General features: G+C 46.9%; 1 protein-coding gene across 1 annotated transcript in view; it reads left to right on the top strand.

Moving 5' to 3' along the window:
- Nucleotides 1-12,429: 12,429 nt before the first annotated feature.
- The window catches only part of ST6GAL2 (ST6 beta-galactoside alpha-2,6-sialyltransferase 2), a 32,417-nt gene continuing 27,103 nt past the window's right edge, over nucleotides 12,430-17,743 (top strand). Inside the window, exon 1 of the mRNA XM_028103776.2 lies at nucleotides 12,430-13,375. Coding sequence (XP_027959577.1) covers nucleotides 12,430-13,375 — 946 coding nt within the window. The remainder of the gene's footprint in view (nucleotides 13,376-17,743) is intronic.

Here is a 17,743-nt window from a genome sequence, read left to right as displayed (position 1 = left end):
GTATATCTGCTGTTGTTCGCACGGGAACCGTGACTCAGTGGTCGTGACTGCGGTGTGCTGGCGCTTGGAAGATATTCTAAGGGTGAGCCAATCCTCAGAATTAGAAACCTCAGGAATTATTTCATAATCTGGAATTTTTCTACAGGCTTTGAAAAATGCAAACTAGAGAAGCATACCAGAGAGGAAACATTTGAACTTTTCCTAGGTTAGTCTTCAGTGTGCTGGGGCCCTCATGCTTGGGTCTCATCCCAGCTGCTCAGACCTTTCCAGTAGGGCAAAGGACATTCAGCTTTGAAGTTCAGAGGGCAGCACTGAAAGCTCCGCACCAAGAAATTTCTTTGAAGTCTCATGTTTTCTATTAAATCTTCAAGTTGGTTTTATATTTGACTTCATAATGTGTGTTTGTATGTGTTTTAATATAAAAGCTAATGCATGTTGAAGACATAGCTGCCTTATCCTATTACTTCAGAGGAAAATGTGTCCTATAGTAAGGAACTTGGTGTTAGGGCATTAACAACTTGACACTTTCTCTTAATAATGTTTTAAAAGTTCCATTCTTAAAACCAAATCTCAGCAGTGTTAAGGCTGTATTATTAAAGCCACTAAATAGCCTTACAAAGCAAACTATTATCATTTTTACTTGCTCAGAAAAATATGCACCATCTATGATTTTCCCTGGCACCTCTACATCTGCCAAGGTGATTTTTTTTATATATATAATGGGATCATCTTTTTGATTTACACACATTTTATAGGACAAAAAAAGCAACTAAAGTAACTCTGATATAATAATGGAATCTAAATATTTATAATTATGTCATGAAAACTGAATGAATTTGTAGGACATCTAATTTTAAGTGTCCCTACTAATGCATTTTTCCTGGGTATTTTCAACAACCCTAGGAGGTAAGGAGAGCAAACATCATCATTGTCCTCATTTTGACTGCCTACAATTTTACCAGGTACTATCCTAGCTCCAACACATGCTGATGGTGGGACTTTTAAGTAACTTCACTGTGACTCATATTTCTCATCTATATTATGGGCTTCACCATAGTTCCTAGATCGTAGGTTTTGAGAGACACTGAAATAATAACTGTTCAGTGCTTTAGAAGATACCACGAATGTCAGACAGATGGAGGTTAAATTATTACATGCATTACTGATGGTCATGCATAATTTGTGCCTGGGTGTGGGGAATACATTGGATTATCAATCCCCCACCTTTCTTCCTGCAATTACCAAATCTAGACTTAGGGCCAACTCAGTTTGGTTCTATAGAGATTCATACCATGATCCTTATTTGTCAGTGGACTGGGAACTCCTAGTATGTGGGAGAATTAAGAGGTGGAGCAGAGGCCAAAGATGTTCCTCTGGAGACGTCCCTCAATTTAGCCAACACAGGACTCAGAGAGACTCCATCTTCCCAGGTAGTTAGGAGTAAACAAGATGGCACCCATCAATGCTTAATACAGAGACTGGGGCCACATGAAATAGCTATTTTTAGATACTACTTATGGTAACAATGATAGAAACTTTATTTGCATTTTCTCATTGAAATATGTTATTCTGTATCAATCTGTTAAATTTGGGGTTATTTTCATCTTCATATGATGAAGCTGATGATCCAAAATGCAAAGTAACTTGCCCCAAATCACATACCTAGAACGAGTGAGGGCCAGAATCTCAGTGCTTTTCTGTGCTTTCATAAATCAGTATAGCTATAAGTTATTCTTCTCTGGATTGATGATGGTGTCACATGAGAGTCTTAACCAAGCTGGAATCCAGTGTAGAATCTAAATGTTAGATTTATATTTTGTGCTAAGAGAGTAAGCAGGAATTATTGGCCAAAGAGATTAGGAAATAGAGATGTAAATATAAACCCGATTAATGATTTCTCTTTCTTATTTTTGCAAGTCTTATAACAATTTTTATTTTTCAACTTTTGTTGTATGTAAAATTGTTATGTTTAAATCTGTTCAGAGAGAGAGAACACAGGGGCACCTGGGTGGCTCAGTTGGTTAAGCATCTGACTCTTGGTTTCAGGTCATGATCTCAGGGATGTGAGCTCAAGCCCCATGTTGGCCTCAGCACCGGGTGTGGAGTCTGCTAGAGATTCTCTGCCTCTCCCTCTCTGTCTGCCCCTCCCCACCCCCCGTGTACGCTCTCTCTCTTTCTCTATCTCAAATAAATAAATAAAATCTTTTAAAAACACAGAGAATACATAAGAAGTGAGTTTATATACTCAGATTTAGAATCTATTAATATTCTGCCTTGCTACTTTGGATCTTTTCTTTATAAGAAAGGACATTTTTTAAAAACAAACTGAGGGTTCTAGAGGGGAGCGGTGGGGGGATGGGTTAGCCTGGTGATGGGTATTGAGGGCACGTTCTGCATGGAGCACTGGGTGTTATATGCAAACAATGAATCATGGAACACTACATCAAAAATCAATGATGTAATGTATGGTGATTAACATAACATAATAAAAATTAAAAATATATATATACTAAAAAAACATAAGAAAGGACATTTTTGAGCAATGATGCAAGTGTCCTCTGTCCCTCTCACTCATCCAAGTCTCCGTCCTTCTTCCTCAGAGGTAGCTACTAGCTGAGGTTTGTACTAGCCTTTTAAAATCTTGCATAAATGGTGCAATTCTTGTGAGTTTGCTTCTGCAGCTTCTGTTTTTTCCCCCAGCTTTCCACTTGAGATCTACTGGTGTGGATCTATGGAGATGGATCTAAAGCAGTTAGCCTTTTTTATTTTTGTGATTTGTTAAGATGTGGCTCTTGCCACAGAAAACACTTTCTTTCCCTTGATGGGCAAAACAAGTGGCCCGCAGGGCCTTTGAAGTTTTCTGAAAGGGGGTTCTTCTAAGCGCTCTTTCTTCCTGGGCTCTTGTGAGAGCCCCATTGTCTGGACTGAAGAGACATGTTGGACTTTGAATCTACCCCATGCTTTTCAATCGTTCACTCTTGGTGTTTAAGAATTCAAATCTTAATTTCCCCAAGAACTTCATTCAGCTCCCCCAAGGGTAAAGTATCATAGGATATATAGTCAGCCTGACATTAGGTCTAATAAATATTTGTTGAATTATAGCAACATAAATTAAAATAAGGTAACACGATGAACCATTAAAAGATACTTCTCAGGCATCCAGTCCCTGACAGGTTCTGCTTTTTGTGACTGAGACACCAGAGAGAGGCCTTTATTGAGGCAGGGTTTATTCCACACTTATTAGCTTGAGTCAGGTGCTAGGGTTTATCTAAACAAGGGCACATCCATTTGGGACCATGTAAAGAGAGGGATGCCTACTGGTGAACCTTCAAGTGTATATACATGGGGCCAATACTCATACAATGAAATCCATGCTGGTTATACCACCTTTTTACTTTTACAGACTCTCAAAACTGGGATTGAAAAATTGTATTTATGTAGCTTTCACTTTGGGCCCAGCACTGGGCCTGTCACGTCACACGTGATGCCTTACTCATTCATTTCACAGAGCCGTGAGGATCTCGGCAGTGTTATGACTCACACTGGATAAAGAAACTGAGGCTCAAAGGATTTATCCAGGATAACACAGCTGGCGAGCTCTGAACAGGCTGTCTGACCACAGGGCTTTCCGGTCAACTACACATTGCCTTTCTTCCTCATAGGTAACAACGCCACTATCACTCTGCAACACTGGGTAGGCCACGGAAGGTAGCCCTGACTTGTCCCCCGAGTGGTGCTGGCACTCCCTTGCCATCACACAAGTGTCCCTGCCAGCCCCCACTGATGCTCTGGACCCCTCTCGGTCTGGGACGGAGTGGCTCCATCTGGTACAGAGGCCTCCCTGTAAGAGCCACCTGCTGATCACTAACTGTGATCTAGTTAGTGCAGAAAGACAAGGGTTTTGGAACAATGTACATGAAGCGGACCACTTAGAGCTTCAGTTTCTCCATATACCGAATGAGAATAATAATGTTTACTATGGTGTTTGATGTAAAGATTACACTGGGAATGAAGAATTAAAATGAGCCTTTTACCCAGAAGCCCACTTATGTTTGCAGGAACAGAGTAGAACTTCCAAATCTCAGTGGCAGGTAGGCAATATTTCATCTTCCTGAGTATTAAACATCACGGCTGAAGCTAATTTACAGCTTCAGTCATGAGCCTTGGCATATTATTGGTGTAAAGTGTAAATATTTGAATGTTAATTATCATAAAACAAACAGGCCACTGTGTCCAAAGCAGATGAATGCTGTTTCAGGAAGCCAGCAGACCCTAGCTAGTCGCCAGCTTGTGTTGTCCCTGTACAGCCAGTAATAGACGTCTGGAATCATGTCCACCTCCCTCTGCCCCAACAGCACCTGGCACCTCATTGCAGAAAGTTCTGAAAGCTAAAAGCTGCCCAGAGTGGCTCACATATGTGAGTCCTTGCCTTTTAAACTATTTCCCATCTGCCCTGCCACTTGAGGAAAAATCTCTATTGCTGCAATTATTCGCCCAGAAAGAGAATACCATAGTCTTCCTAAGATTGGCCCTCCTTGTCCAGCCTGAGCCCTCCATTCCTTGTCACCTGTCTTTGCAGCATGCAAATTCCCACCCCAGGCACACTTAGCCTAGTTGTTCCACTGGCTAGAAATGACTAACTCCCTTCCATACCAATGTGGGCCTCAGTGTCCAACCCTCGTCACCCCCCCTTAAAGTAACCCATGATTATTTTAATATGTATCTCCCCTCTGTATGCCCACCTATCCTGGGACAGAGAACCAAGCAGTCAGAATTGTGGTCTTCCCACCTAGATAACAAATTCCTTGAGATTCTTGGACCCTCACACCTTTAGACTCCCTGGAAATGTTAGCGAATTGGCATCCCATTCTGACTGGGCAAAATCCATTCAGTTGGTAGGCCGAGGCTAAGCTGTCTCCGATGATTGCCGAGCAGGTGGATTCTGGGGAGGTGTGGATTCCAAGGCCTGACTAGGAAGACCAGTTTCTCCAGCAGACAAAAACATGTTAGGGAAAATGGGATGTTAGGGGATCATGTGGCCCAGTCAGTGTCGGGATCTAGGCTGAAATTTGGCATAGTACTTTATGGCAGAGAGGAAAATATCTCATTAAAATTTCAAGCATGGTGCAGCATCCCCTGGTTTTGCGATCTAGTTAGGGCAGAAAGACAGGGGTTTTGGAACAATGTACATGAAGTGGACCACTTAGAGCTTCAGTTTCTCCATATACCGAATGAGAATAATAATGTTTACTAGGTGTTTGATGTAAAGATTACCCTGGGAATGAAGAATTAAAATGAGCCAGTGCAGATGAGGGGCTTGGTATAGTGCCTGGCCCATGGTAGGCATCTGATAAATGGTAGCACTTGATACCACTGCTGCTGGTTCATTCCATCTTCCCAGCCACTTCTGACTGGTGTTCATTATACTAACCTAACCATATGGCAACGGGTTACATGTGCAGGGCACCCCCCGCACACTCCTGCTGGCTTGGGAAGGCCCACAAGCAGTGCATCCCCTCCCTTTGACCCCAGCCGGGAGCCCCATCTGGGCAGTCTTACTTATTTTGTTTTATGAATTATAGTCATTCAAATTTCATTTATTTAAAATATTCATCAGGAACCTTCCATGGGACCACCTACACTGTTCGCTGGGAATACAAGACTGTGATGTGGTCCCACCCTCAAGTAGCCCCCACTGTTCCCCACTGAGATTATTCAAGCATCCAAGTTTTACATCAACCCGAAGCTGTGGCCCTGGGGTTTTAAACTCAGGCCATTGCCAAGCGAGCTCATTCGAGTTGGCCAGCCCTCACAGAACAGTGTCCTTCCTCACACAGGGGATGGCCACCTCCATGATGGAGCCCGGCGGCTCCTGGTCACAAGGAGACATGGCCTGAGCCCAGCCGCCTCACCCTTGGGGCTCACAATGGGCCAGCCAGGCCGCCCTCATAGGACAATGAAGACGCCGGACCCACTAGAAGGCGGGCAGCCCTCCCGCCACCCAGCCCTACTGACCGGGCTGACCTTCTTCTTTCTGTTCTTCTGGACATTAGCTTAAGAATGGGCTGAGACCGGAGCGGGAAAGAATTAGAGAGGGGGGCCCCCGGCATCCTGCGTGCGGCAGTCTGGAGGCTTGCTCACATTTATAGAAAATGAGAAAAGGAAAGAAAAGGGATTATTTGTGAAAGGAGCCGATGGGATTGTGAAGAGATAGAGGCATTCCAGCTGGGGGTGGCACCTCCCTCTTCTGCAGCCTTGATGTTTTCTTGGGTGTGTGACAAGAGCTAATTTTAGAAAAATGAATCTGGGAAGAAAATGACTCCTGAAGGCTGTTAAGACACATGAGTGTCTCACTATAGCTCACAGCCTAAATCTTCTTTATTATATCAATGTTAACGTAAATACTTAGGTTTAAGATCCTTTAGAAAACTTCTACACCAAAAAGAGACACGAGTGTTTCTCAGAGCAACAGAAAACCCGGCCAGATGGCGGCTGTAACACACACATCCATCAAAGTGGGTTAAAAAAATACTCTCCATTCAGGAAAACCGGTGAGCCAGCCTGTCAACCTCCGGGCATAAGAGGGACGTCGTTCAAGTGGCAAAGGCCAGAATTAACTTCTCTTTACCCTTGAACAAAATGAGACGCTGGCCGTATTAACCCTTCGCTGCATTGTTGTCAGGTTCATCTGTGGCTTACCCTTCCCTAATTTCATCTATTTGTAATGAATGGTACCTTTTGGGAAAATGTGATGTCTCTCTGAACGATTTCAAGGAGAATTAACACTCTTTTGTATTATTTTGGACATCCATGCAGAAAAGAGACTCACTTCTTTTTTTTTTTTAAGATTTTATTTATTTATTTGAGAGAGAGAGAGTGAGAGAGAGAGAGCACATGAGAGGGGAGAGGGTCAGAGGGAGAAGCAGACTCCCTGCTGAGCAGGGAGCCCGATGCGGGACTCGACCCTGGGACTCCAGGACCATGACCTGAGCTGAAGGCAGTCGCTTAACCAACTGAGCCACCCAGGCGCCCAAAGTAACTCATTTCTTTGAGAATTAGTACCTAAGAGGCACCGAAATTCCTGAGCAAGTGGGACAATCAAAATAATTTCGGGTCGTGGGTCATTTTTTCATTGTGTCTGGGTTCATTGCTTTAGTGTTCCCATACAGGTTTCCTAGAGGCTTGGCCAGAAAGGCCACAGAAAGTGGGAGAAAAGTGGGGATGGACAAACAGTAGTTCAAGTGGGCAGAGAACACCCATCTACTTGAAATGCAAACCTCAGCGCGTGGCCAGGTAATAATGTTAGCATTGCTATGGAGAGAAGAGAAGGCCACAGCACACAGACTGTGCTTCTTATCCTGCCAGTTCTCTTCCCAGGGGAAAACTGGCAGGAACTCAACCGCCTCAGTCACTTAAACTAGCCCTGACGAAGCACACGTGAGCATGAGATCAGGGAACACTCTGTCATTGGCACCTAGGGACAGATGATTCACCTGATGCACCTCTTATGTCTCCCTGATGCAATTTGTATCACACCAGCTAATGATGGGATAGACAAATGAGTATACATTACTTTGCTTAAGCTATCTCATTATAATATTTCAGATATACCACATTAGAGGGGAAAAAAATGTGTTGTGTTTTTTTTTTTTTTTTTCCTTTTTCTGTTGCTTAGCTGAACCTTTCTTCCTATTAGGCTGTATGGTCCTTTTAAGGGCAAGAATGACCAATGGATATAGTATTGACGATATCCTCCGTCTCTCTCTCACCTGGATTTTTATAAAGATGCTGATGACGGTGATAACGTAAAATGATTTCTGTAGCACTTTGCTGGCAGAGGATTTGCTCTTGCCTTGCGATTTAATCATTTTGGAGAATGTTCCCTTAATTGGCAGCAGGAGGTTTGCAGTGACAGAGGTTGCGGGGAAGGCTTTTGGATTATTAAAAGTTCAGCCTAATCATGAGTTGAGACAGTGATCCCACTCCTTTCTATTATTACTGTGCATCAAAAGCCACAAAATCTTACCTAATGAAAAATCCTCATTATTGCATTGGGATCCCGAATGCTTTCATGGTGCTCAGAGAGCTTCACAAATCCCACCCTTCTACTTCCCAAAAAAGTGGGCAGAGAGAACAAAATCTGCCCCAGGCTCTTGGCCTCACCACAGCTCCTTCTCTCCTGCTTTTCCCTTTTAGGCTCTTATTTTCTCCAGACCTGCTCTCCCTCCCTTCCATGTCTGTCATCTCCCCACAGAGAAAAAAAAAAAGTCTTCGCCTGCTTCAGTTGGGAACTATGCATTTCTGTATAATGAAGTCTGTATGTCTGATACTCCCACTCTGAAGTTCCAAAGCAGCTAAGGGTCATCTGTCATCCGACATGGGGGGAGGGGAGGCAGGACCCTCAGCTCTGAACCCCAAGGCCAGAGCTTTCTAGGTCCTCCCCAAAGGATCAAGGCTTCCTCTTCATCATTTCCCCCACAGTAATCCTGTGCACACCCCTCCCCTTCTGACTCTGCGTTTTAAAAATAGTCTCTCAAGCAAATGCTGAACAAAGAACCTCCACTCCCCATTCTTTAATAATCCACCAAGTAAGCACCCAGAGCTGTTGCTTAGTATGGGACAACCAAGTAATAAGGATTTCCAGCCAGAAGCAAAAAGACTGCCTTTTAAATTAGCAACTACAGCCTTGTTGTGGTATAATAATTTGTCTGGTCTTTTTCCTCGGTTCCTGGCATGGGGCTTCTAAAACCCTGGCAATTTCCTGAGTGACAGGAGTGTCTTTGTTATGTTCATGAGGTGACTCTTGGTGGGTCCCTGCATAGCTTCAGGATGGGGCTGGTCACCAGCAAGACCTTGGGCCAGCCTGACCCCTGGGGGCAGAAAGGAGACTGGGGACTGAATTCCATCACATGCTTAAATCAATGATTCAATCAGGCATGCCTAGCAAATGAAACCCCAGGAAAATCTCTAGATGCCAGGGCTTGGTGGAGCTTTATGGTTAATGAACACAGTGATGTTGGGAGAGGGTGATGTTCTCTGACACCGCAGACAGAGGGCAGAGAATCTCTGTTTGGGACCCACCCCCCAAGACCTCGAACTATGTGTATACCTTACAAAAAAATTCCGTAATCATTAGTATAGGGACTTTCTGAGTTCATTCCGGCTAATTGTGGAACCCGAGGGGTGTCATGGGAGCCTCCCAGATTGCTGGCCAAGTGTTCATAATTATGCACAAGTGGACTGGGGTTCCCACTTAAGGCTGAGGTCTGAAGCACAGGCAGTCTTTTGGGACTGAGTCCTTAACTCGTGGGCCGGTGCTAACTCCAGAGGTTAGCATCAGAGTTGTACTCAGTGTGCTCACTTGAGGTGAAGACAGAATAACTGTCATTGAGGATGATTTTCTGATTTCTAATAGAAATGTAGAAATCCAGGAAACAGCTTCTAGATCTTCAGGTTGGGCATTACAGTTTGAAGCACGCGCTCCGGAGTGGGACAGGTTTAGAAAGATCATTTAGTGGATTCTTGCTCAAAGTGTGGTCCCCACACTGTGCACGTCTGCAAACTGTTCATTACCAGCTCCTGATGAGATGTGTACGGAACTTGGTAGTAAGCATTTAGCATCTCTTACAGCAATCGGGCCTTGCCAAGACATTCAGGAATGGAAATATATAAGTATCAGATTGTGACAGTTTGGAGGGGTAAAAATGATCCTTCCCCACAGATAGTTTAAGGAGCCTTATTTGTAGCTTCCGTTGGTATGATCTAATGGAGTCAGAACTTAGTGTTAAAAGTGTGAGGCCTGGAGTCAAGCCGACGGCTGGCTACCTCTGTGGCTTCGGGCAAGTTACTCAATCTCTCTGAGCTTTCGTTTCCTCATTTACAAAATGGAGATAGCAGTATTTCCTACCTCACTAGGTGCTGGGAGGAGCAAATGAGGTACTGGAGGAAGAGTGCTGAGCACGGGGTGTGGCACATAGGTTAACTGTTGGCATTGTTTCTTCTATGTAAATTTCTTGGCATCAGCGTGTCTGGCTAGGTGAATCCATGTTCCTTACGTGTGTGTTTGATTTTTGACTGTAAATGAAACTGACGGCCTTGCCTGTATGCGAATACAAGGGAAAGCAAACACTTTTTAAAAGCCACAACTTATACATGTAATTGAATATAGCTTTTCAAATCATCTCTGAGAAGCTAGACTCTCATTTCAAGGATGCCCCAGTGTTGGAAGCATTTGGCGCACTTCTCATTTCACATTTCTGTTAGCGCCTGTCGCAGTGGTCTATTCTGTTGTAACAAATCGCCTCAAAACCTAGTGGCTTAGATCCACGATCTATCACTATCACTCTGATTCTCTGGGTAGACCGGGCTCGGCCGGGTTCTCACTGGGGGTCTTCCCTGCAGTTGCAGTCAGAGGTTGGCCAGGGCTAGCTCATCTGAAAGCTCAACTCGCCTGGACATGCAACAGGGCGTCTTCACTCTTCATGTTTGGTGCAGGGGCTGAACAGCTGGAACAGCTCAGTGGCCTTTCCACATGGCGAGCTTGGGTTTCTTGGCTGCATGGTGGACTCAGGTCAGAGAGATGTCTTTGTTGGTGGCTAGCTTCCACCTGTGAATGAGCATTTTAAGAAGCAGGCAGTGGAAGCTGCTGGACCTGAGCCCAGTAACTGATCAGAGCAGTTACAGAGCCCTCCCCAAAATGCAAGGACAGGAGCCGTAGACCCCACCTCTCAATGGGAGGAGAGTGAACGAATCTGTGTCCATATTTAATCGGCTACAGAGCCACAAAGCAAATGTGGTTTTCTTACATTGGCATATCTTTTTAACCACCAAAGACAGTGTGTAGCTTCCATGGTAACTAGGTTTATGTAGGTATCACTCACTTTGATAGGAGTTACCTGAGTGCAAACCCCAGCTGTTGCATTTTGGTCACATCTCACATGCCTTTGAGTTTTAGTAGCATCCATCAGCCTATGCTAAGGAAGGAGTACCCCTCTGAGTTCCTCCCACTCTACTTTGAGTGTCTGATTTCTGCTAATGACCCCCTTGAGCCCTGTGTAGCCTCCCTACACTCCTCCCTGTCCCCCTTACCTGCTACACAGAAGTCTGAAAGCCCATGCAACCAGCATGGTACGCCCTTGCTCAGAAAACTTCACTCCTCCCCATTTCTCACAGAACCTGTGGCTCTGACATCCAGATAGGTCTATGAGGTCTCCCATGGCTGGAAGGGCATTACTGCTCAGTTAAGTTTTCCCTAATTCCAACCCCATCACCCAAACACACAGCCTCCAACCCCCAACACGCGCGCGCGCGCGCACACACACACACACACACACACACACACACACACACAGGCTCATGTCATTCTTTTAGCCAGTATTTATTCAGTGTCTGCCTGCGTTGGGCACCGTGCTCATTGTTAGGCTCCCGTAAGCTCCAGTATTATTACACATGCCTTATATTTTTACCCTTTGGGGGGCTTTGCTTACATTCCTGAAGGTTAGGTACATTTCTTATTACTGTCTTATCCCACACAGCAATGTAGCAATAAACATGGGTTGCAGTACTGTATGAAGGAGAGTTTCCTTCTGTCTTACATTTTATCTTACACTTTTCATCTCCGCCTCCATTGTCATCCTTTCCCTGTTGGAGGCTCATCTAGAAACAGCAAGCTCTCTCCTCATCTCCTCCTTTATTTGAAATGTTAACATACTTCCCTCCTATTCCATCAGAGACTCATGATGGGGATGAAGTAGGAGGGCATTTATTTGAGTGTAGTTTTGAAATCCACAGGCACTCTGGTATAACACTGGCCCACGGCCACAGTCTCTGAAGCATTGCTTATTCAGGATCATAGGTGGACTCCTGGTATGTTCCTGGCAGCCTCCAGGGCCTGGGGGAGACCATGAAGAATCTGATATGGTTGTCACCCCTTAGAAACTGAGCCTTTCGTGTTCTGATAAATCAGGGAAGAGAGGTCCAACTCTACTTCTTAATTCAGCTGCTTTGCTTTACCAAATGGAATTCTATAAAGGCAGTTGCAGAGAGAGGTTATTGGGATGGGCCCCAATTAAGTAGCTGTCAGGGTGGGGAGGTGGTTATACCTCCAGAGGTTTTCCAAATATACAGCCACTCCTCCACCTCTCTCCCAAGACTCTCTTGGACCACTTGTCTTGCAGAGGTCCGGTCTGGGGAAGGGGGGGTGGGAGGGGATGTGACACTTGAATTTAGTCAAAATTCCCAGATGATCCTGGTTTCTGATGCCCCTTTTAACCCTCCCCCGCAGAAACGCTGCTCAGGCCAGACTGTCCCTAGCGCCTGCACCATCGGAGCAGGCGTCTTCAGGTGGCTAACTGTAGACCCGGCTGTTTTTCAGGTTCATTCGGCCACCTACCGCTCTAGGACACAAGGTGCTGACCCCAGAGACCTGCCATGAAACCACACTTGAAGCAATGGAGACAACGAATGCTTTGCGGGATATTCGCCTGGGGGCTCCTCTTCGTGGTGATGTTCATTTACTTCACCGACAGCAACCCAGCTGAGCCTGCGCCCAGCTCCTTCTCCTTCCTGGAGACCAGGAGGCTCCTGCCCATGCAGGGGAAGCAGAGGGCCATCATGGGCGCCGTGCAGGAACCCTCCTTGCTCCAGAGCGTGGGTTCACACAAGGGCCTGCTGGACGGACACCCATCGGGCCCCTTCCACAGGGCGCCGAGCGACCTGCCGCAGTGGGCCCAGGTGCAGGATGGGTTTGAAAGTGAGGAAGAGTTCTTTTCATCCCCGATCGGGAGGAAATCGCAAAGTGCTTTCTACCCGGAGGACGACGACTACTTTTTTGCCGCGGGTCAGCCAGGGTTGCAGAGCCACACTCAGGGCACGCCGGGGGCCCTGTCCCCCGGGGACCAAGGCCGGTCGGAGGGGGCTGCACCAGCCCGCCAGGCGCGGAGAAGGCGGGCGGGGAAGAGGCAGCGGAAACCCGGCGGGAGCCTGGTGCTGGAGGACGGCGACGACGGGGACAGGCTCTACTCCTCCATGTCCAGGGCCTTCCTCCACCGGCTCTGGAAGGGAAACGTCTCGTCCAAGATGCTCAACCCGCGGCTGCAGAAGGCCATGCAGGACTACCTGAGCGCTAACAAGCACGGCGTGCGCTTCCGCGGGCGGCAGGCGGCGGGGCTGAGCCGCGCGGAGCTGCTGTGCGCTTTGCGGAGCCGGGTGCGGGTGCGCACGCTGGACGGCAAGGAGGCGCCTTTCTCGGCGCTCGGCTGGCAGAAGCTGGTCCCCGCGGTGCCGCTAAGCCAGCTGCACCCGCGCGGCCTCCGGAGCTGCGCCGTGGTCATGTCGGCCGGCGCCATCCTCAACTCCTCCCTGGGCGAGGAGATAGGTGGGTCTCGCCACCGTGCGCACGCCGGCTGGTGGGTGCGCCGGTGGGCCCGGCCCCCGAGGTCTCGGACGCCAGCCGGGGACTCTCCCTGGGGCAGAATGAGCCTGTTGGAGGTGCCAGCAGAGGTCTTTTTTTTGGGGGGGGAGGGAGATTAGAGCAGAGGTGTTCCCCTCTCCAGCTGGGTGTTAGGGGAGTGGGAGGCCGGCGCTGCTCAGAATTTGTCTCCTGCAGACCCTATGTTCTACGTGGACAGGCTCCCAACCTCGCCCACAGAGACCTGATGAACCCATACGTGGTAGGATCATGGGAGAGGAGCGAGAGGACCAGAGAGGAAAGCAGAACTCCCACGGGGCAGCAACAGTTCTCCAAAGAGAAGTGCAAATGATGGTAATTTTAGTTAGCCCAGGGACTCAATGGATGTTGTGGGCTCAGAGGAGAGCCCTTCCGGTCGGAACAAGGAGTTCTGACATCGCACTGGCTGGCGCACACCAGCCTTTGGGTGAGGGCCAGTGCACCTAGCAGGGCCCTACTCCAAGATGGTAAATCACACGACCACACCTCGGGCGTCTATCTTTCCTTCTGAACTCTGCCTTCAGAGCCATGTCAAGAGCCCAGGAGAACATCTGGGTCACAGTTCCTGTATTAGGCCTCTCCAGAGAAACAAACTGATGGGATTTAGAGAGAGAGAAAGATTTATTTTAACGACTTGCTCCTGCAATTGTGGGGACTGGCAAGTCTGAGATTTGTAGGGCAGATGAGTAGGCTGGAAACTCAGGTAAGAGTTGAGATTGCAGTCTGGAGCCTGAAGTCTGTAGGGCAGGCCAGCAGGTAGGAAATTGAGGCAGCGTCTCTCTGTTGCACTGGAAACAGAGTTCCTTCTTCCCCAGGAAACTTCAGTCTTTGCTGTAAGGCCTTAGACATCCCTCTGTGCCCAGGCTCATTCCATTGTCACACCAGTGAGCGAGCATTTTGACCCTTCAGACTCATTCACTCATTTAATAAACACGTATTTCGTCCCTACTGTGTGCAGCCTTCTGTACCAGGTGCCAAGGAAAAAAAATGTGAATCAGACACAGCCTTGTCCTTAAGTCCCAGTGTAAAACAACTGTGTCTACTACATTCTCACAGTAGACGGTGTTGTTATAGTTCATAACTCACCTGGAAGTGAGAGTCAAGGGGCATTGCCCACTTGTTCAAAAGGAATAACCATTGTTTCTTGGGTCCATTAGTGTTATGTGTTCCAGAGGAATGGCTGATAAGCCAGAGCCGTCTTGAAATGGGGTGATGCCATTGTAATCAAGCTCTACAACCCAGACCTCCTCGCAGATGTTCTTGGGCATGAAGCTGAATGTGAAATTTTTAAAACGTCAAAAAAAAAAAAAAAAAAAAGGCACGAGTATGGGCTGGCGGTGTAGGGTCCCAGGATCCCCGAGCTGACATTACAGCAGGCTCGTAATAACCCTGTCCACGCGTCACATGCCGCAAGAGCTGGAGCGGAGCAGTCTGCCATTGGTTAGGGAAGAACAGTGGTTTTAAGCTCCCTGGGGTGAAGTTCTTCCCAGTTTCCGAGGACCATTATTAATAATGTAAGAAGGAATTTAAGTATTATGCTTTAAAGCAGGCAGTAACTTGCTTCTGGTTTTGTTTTGCCTTATTTTAAACACCTCTGCATAGTAGTTGCATATTTGGATTGCTCTTGCATGTCAGGGAGATTTCTCTTGCTCTTTATTCTGGCATAAATATCCCTGACCAGAGTCTTGTAAACTCTATTCAGAATTTGGAAGAGAGTGTGAAAGAAACCAGGAATTAACATTTCCGGGGAACGGGAAATGTCATTTAAATCTTTGTTAGTTTCTAGCATCCAAATTTAATTTATATTGTTTGCACTTACGTGAAGCTTCATGATTAGAGTTATAGACTCATAATTGAAGAACACACTCAGAAATTTTAAGAAATTCTCTTTATTGTTTTGCCTTGGTTCCTTTGAATCCAATTTTGTACTACCATTTTAAGAATATGTAATCAGGGGCTCCTGGGTGGCTGGGTCATTTAAGCAGTCAACTCTTGTTTTCAGCTCAGGTCATGACCTCAGGGTCCTGGGATCTAGCCGGCCCTGGCTCCATGCTCAATGGGGAGGAGTTGGCTTCAGGATTCTCTTTTTCTCCCTCCCTCTGCCCCTTCCACCACTCGTGTGCTCTCTGTCTCTAAAATAAAGATTTTTTTTTAAGGAATACATAATTAGAGCATAGTTCAGTGTGAAAAAACAAAGAAGTCTTTCATTTTTATAAACTAGTGTGTCTCTTAGTCTCAGCACTTTTGCCTGCCAGGTGCTGACATTTCTCCTTCCTACCCTCTTGATATATACGTGCTTATTAACAGAGTTGTTAATGGCTCTCTTGATAAAAACAAATTCATGCCGTGGATTCCTTCAGGCAACTTGGAATATTGGGGCGTGTTCTGCTAGTTAGCTGAAATCATCCCGGACCCTAGAAATCTACTTGTGAAATTGGCTAAGTGAAGATCAAAGGATTTACAAAAGGTCATGGTCTCATGAAAATCTGAGGAAGAAGCTAGGGAAGTAGCCGAGGCTAGCTCCCTGCCAGGAGGCCCCTCCATAAATACTCCGCCACTGGGGGGTCTCTGAGAGGGAGACCCAGTTGCTCCTCAGGTTTGCTTCTCGACTGCCCTCTAGCTCCCCCTGCTGGTTGCTTAGGCGGGCAGTGCAGTCCTGTTTCCCGGCTCTGTTAGGCTTGAGTCAGTCACACCGTATAACTGTTTCTGAGAACGGTGCAGCAGTTGTAAACACCTCCACTTTGAATGTTATTGAAAAGCAAACTGAACTGTTTTGGAAACATGGAACAGTCTTTCCTAGAGCCGAGAGATGATTTTTTTTTCAGCCATACATATAAACAATAATAATTTGGTGGTGCTGGTAGCTACCAGCAGTCCTAAGCAAACACTAGACAGAGCAGAAATGTCCAACAGTAGTAGCCTTGGTATGGGAAATCGGGATCTGTGTGCTTGAAACCCAAATTCTGGGAAGTGTGTGGAGGGAATGGGAGGGTGGGGAAGGCTGTGTGTAGGAAGCAGGGCATATAGTACTTGATGGTAAGAGCTTGGGGCTTAGCATATCCTGATACCTTAAAAGGTAAGAAAAGGTAAGAAAGCAGATCATATAGTCATTTAACAAGCATCGATTATTTATTGATCCCCAACTCACCAAGGCCTGATACTATGTTAGGCCTACTAGTGATGCAAAGATGAATAAGGCACAGAACTAAACCTCAGATCCTCTGCAGTCTACTGGGGGAGAATGACTCTAACAGGCAGTTCCGGTTCCATGGTTAGAAGGACAGAGAGATATGCAGACTGACAGGGAAGAAATGACAACAGAACCCTAACCCACCGTGAGGGCTGATGGCCGGTAGGCAGAGGAGGTTAAGAGGAACTGCCCAGAAGAGGGAAATCCAGGCCAAAGGCCAGGATAACAAGGAGGTGAGACAACAGAAGGAGCGCTGGGGGTGGGAGGTAGGGGTACATAAAAGGGCACAGGGGTAGGGGCAATGGGGGGGTGTGAGAGCTACAGGCAGCATGAGGGGCCGGGAGTGGGGAGAGACCTGAATGGATAAGCAGGCAGGCGGGCAGCTCGTGATGTCTTTGTGCATCATTCTTCAGAAATCAGACTTCACATAATAATTGTAATAAAAGGTGTCACTTACGGGGCATCTACTGCAGCCAAGTCCTGTTTCTAAATGCTCTTGTGTTCAGTGTTGCAAGCCAAAGATATGATGATTCCTGTTTTATGGAGGCACCTAGAGGCACAGGGGTGGAGCCTGGCCTCCATTAAACCCCACTCTCCCTCTCCAGAAACTCCAACTCTGACCCCTGCACCCATGGTGCAGAGAGAGGCATTGTGATCTCTGAAGCAGGGAAGTGATGGGTCAGCTTTTCATTTGAGAGAGTGTTCCAGAGCCTGGACCTGAGGGCACAAAGGAAGTCCATCACATTGCAGCAGTGCCAGGCAGAGGTGAGACAGGCCAGGGCGGCGGAGTCTCGAGAGGGATGAATCATCTGTTTGGCAGGCGGCTCCCTAAAGATTGGAGGCTTTTGCTCCCTTCCCGTTTCCGATTTTGTGCTCTGGAGGAGCACAGGAAAGGAGGAGGGGACCGTGGGGCAGGGCCCGAGGCAGGGCAGTGACTCAGGGCTAGTGCCCTCCTGGCTGGCTGCTCCTTCAAGGGTGTTTTTAATCTTCCCTCGGGGGATGCATGTAGCCTGGCTTGATTCTCAAGGTCAACATGAAATGGCTCTACCCTGGAAATGCCTTCTCCAGAAATGAGGCTTTACTTTATTCCCCGTGTGCTTGCTGTC

This window comes from Eumetopias jubatus, unplaced genomic scaffold (assembly GCF_037043125.1).
Source record: "Eumetopias jubatus isolate StellerSeaLion01/CBP00866 unplaced genomic scaffold, mEumJub1_p1.0 scaffold_9, whole genome shotgun sequence".
Taxonomy (NCBI): Eukaryota; Metazoa; Chordata; class Mammalia; order Carnivora; family Otariidae; genus Eumetopias; species Eumetopias jubatus.
This window is presented reverse-complemented; position numbering and strand designations above follow the sequence as displayed.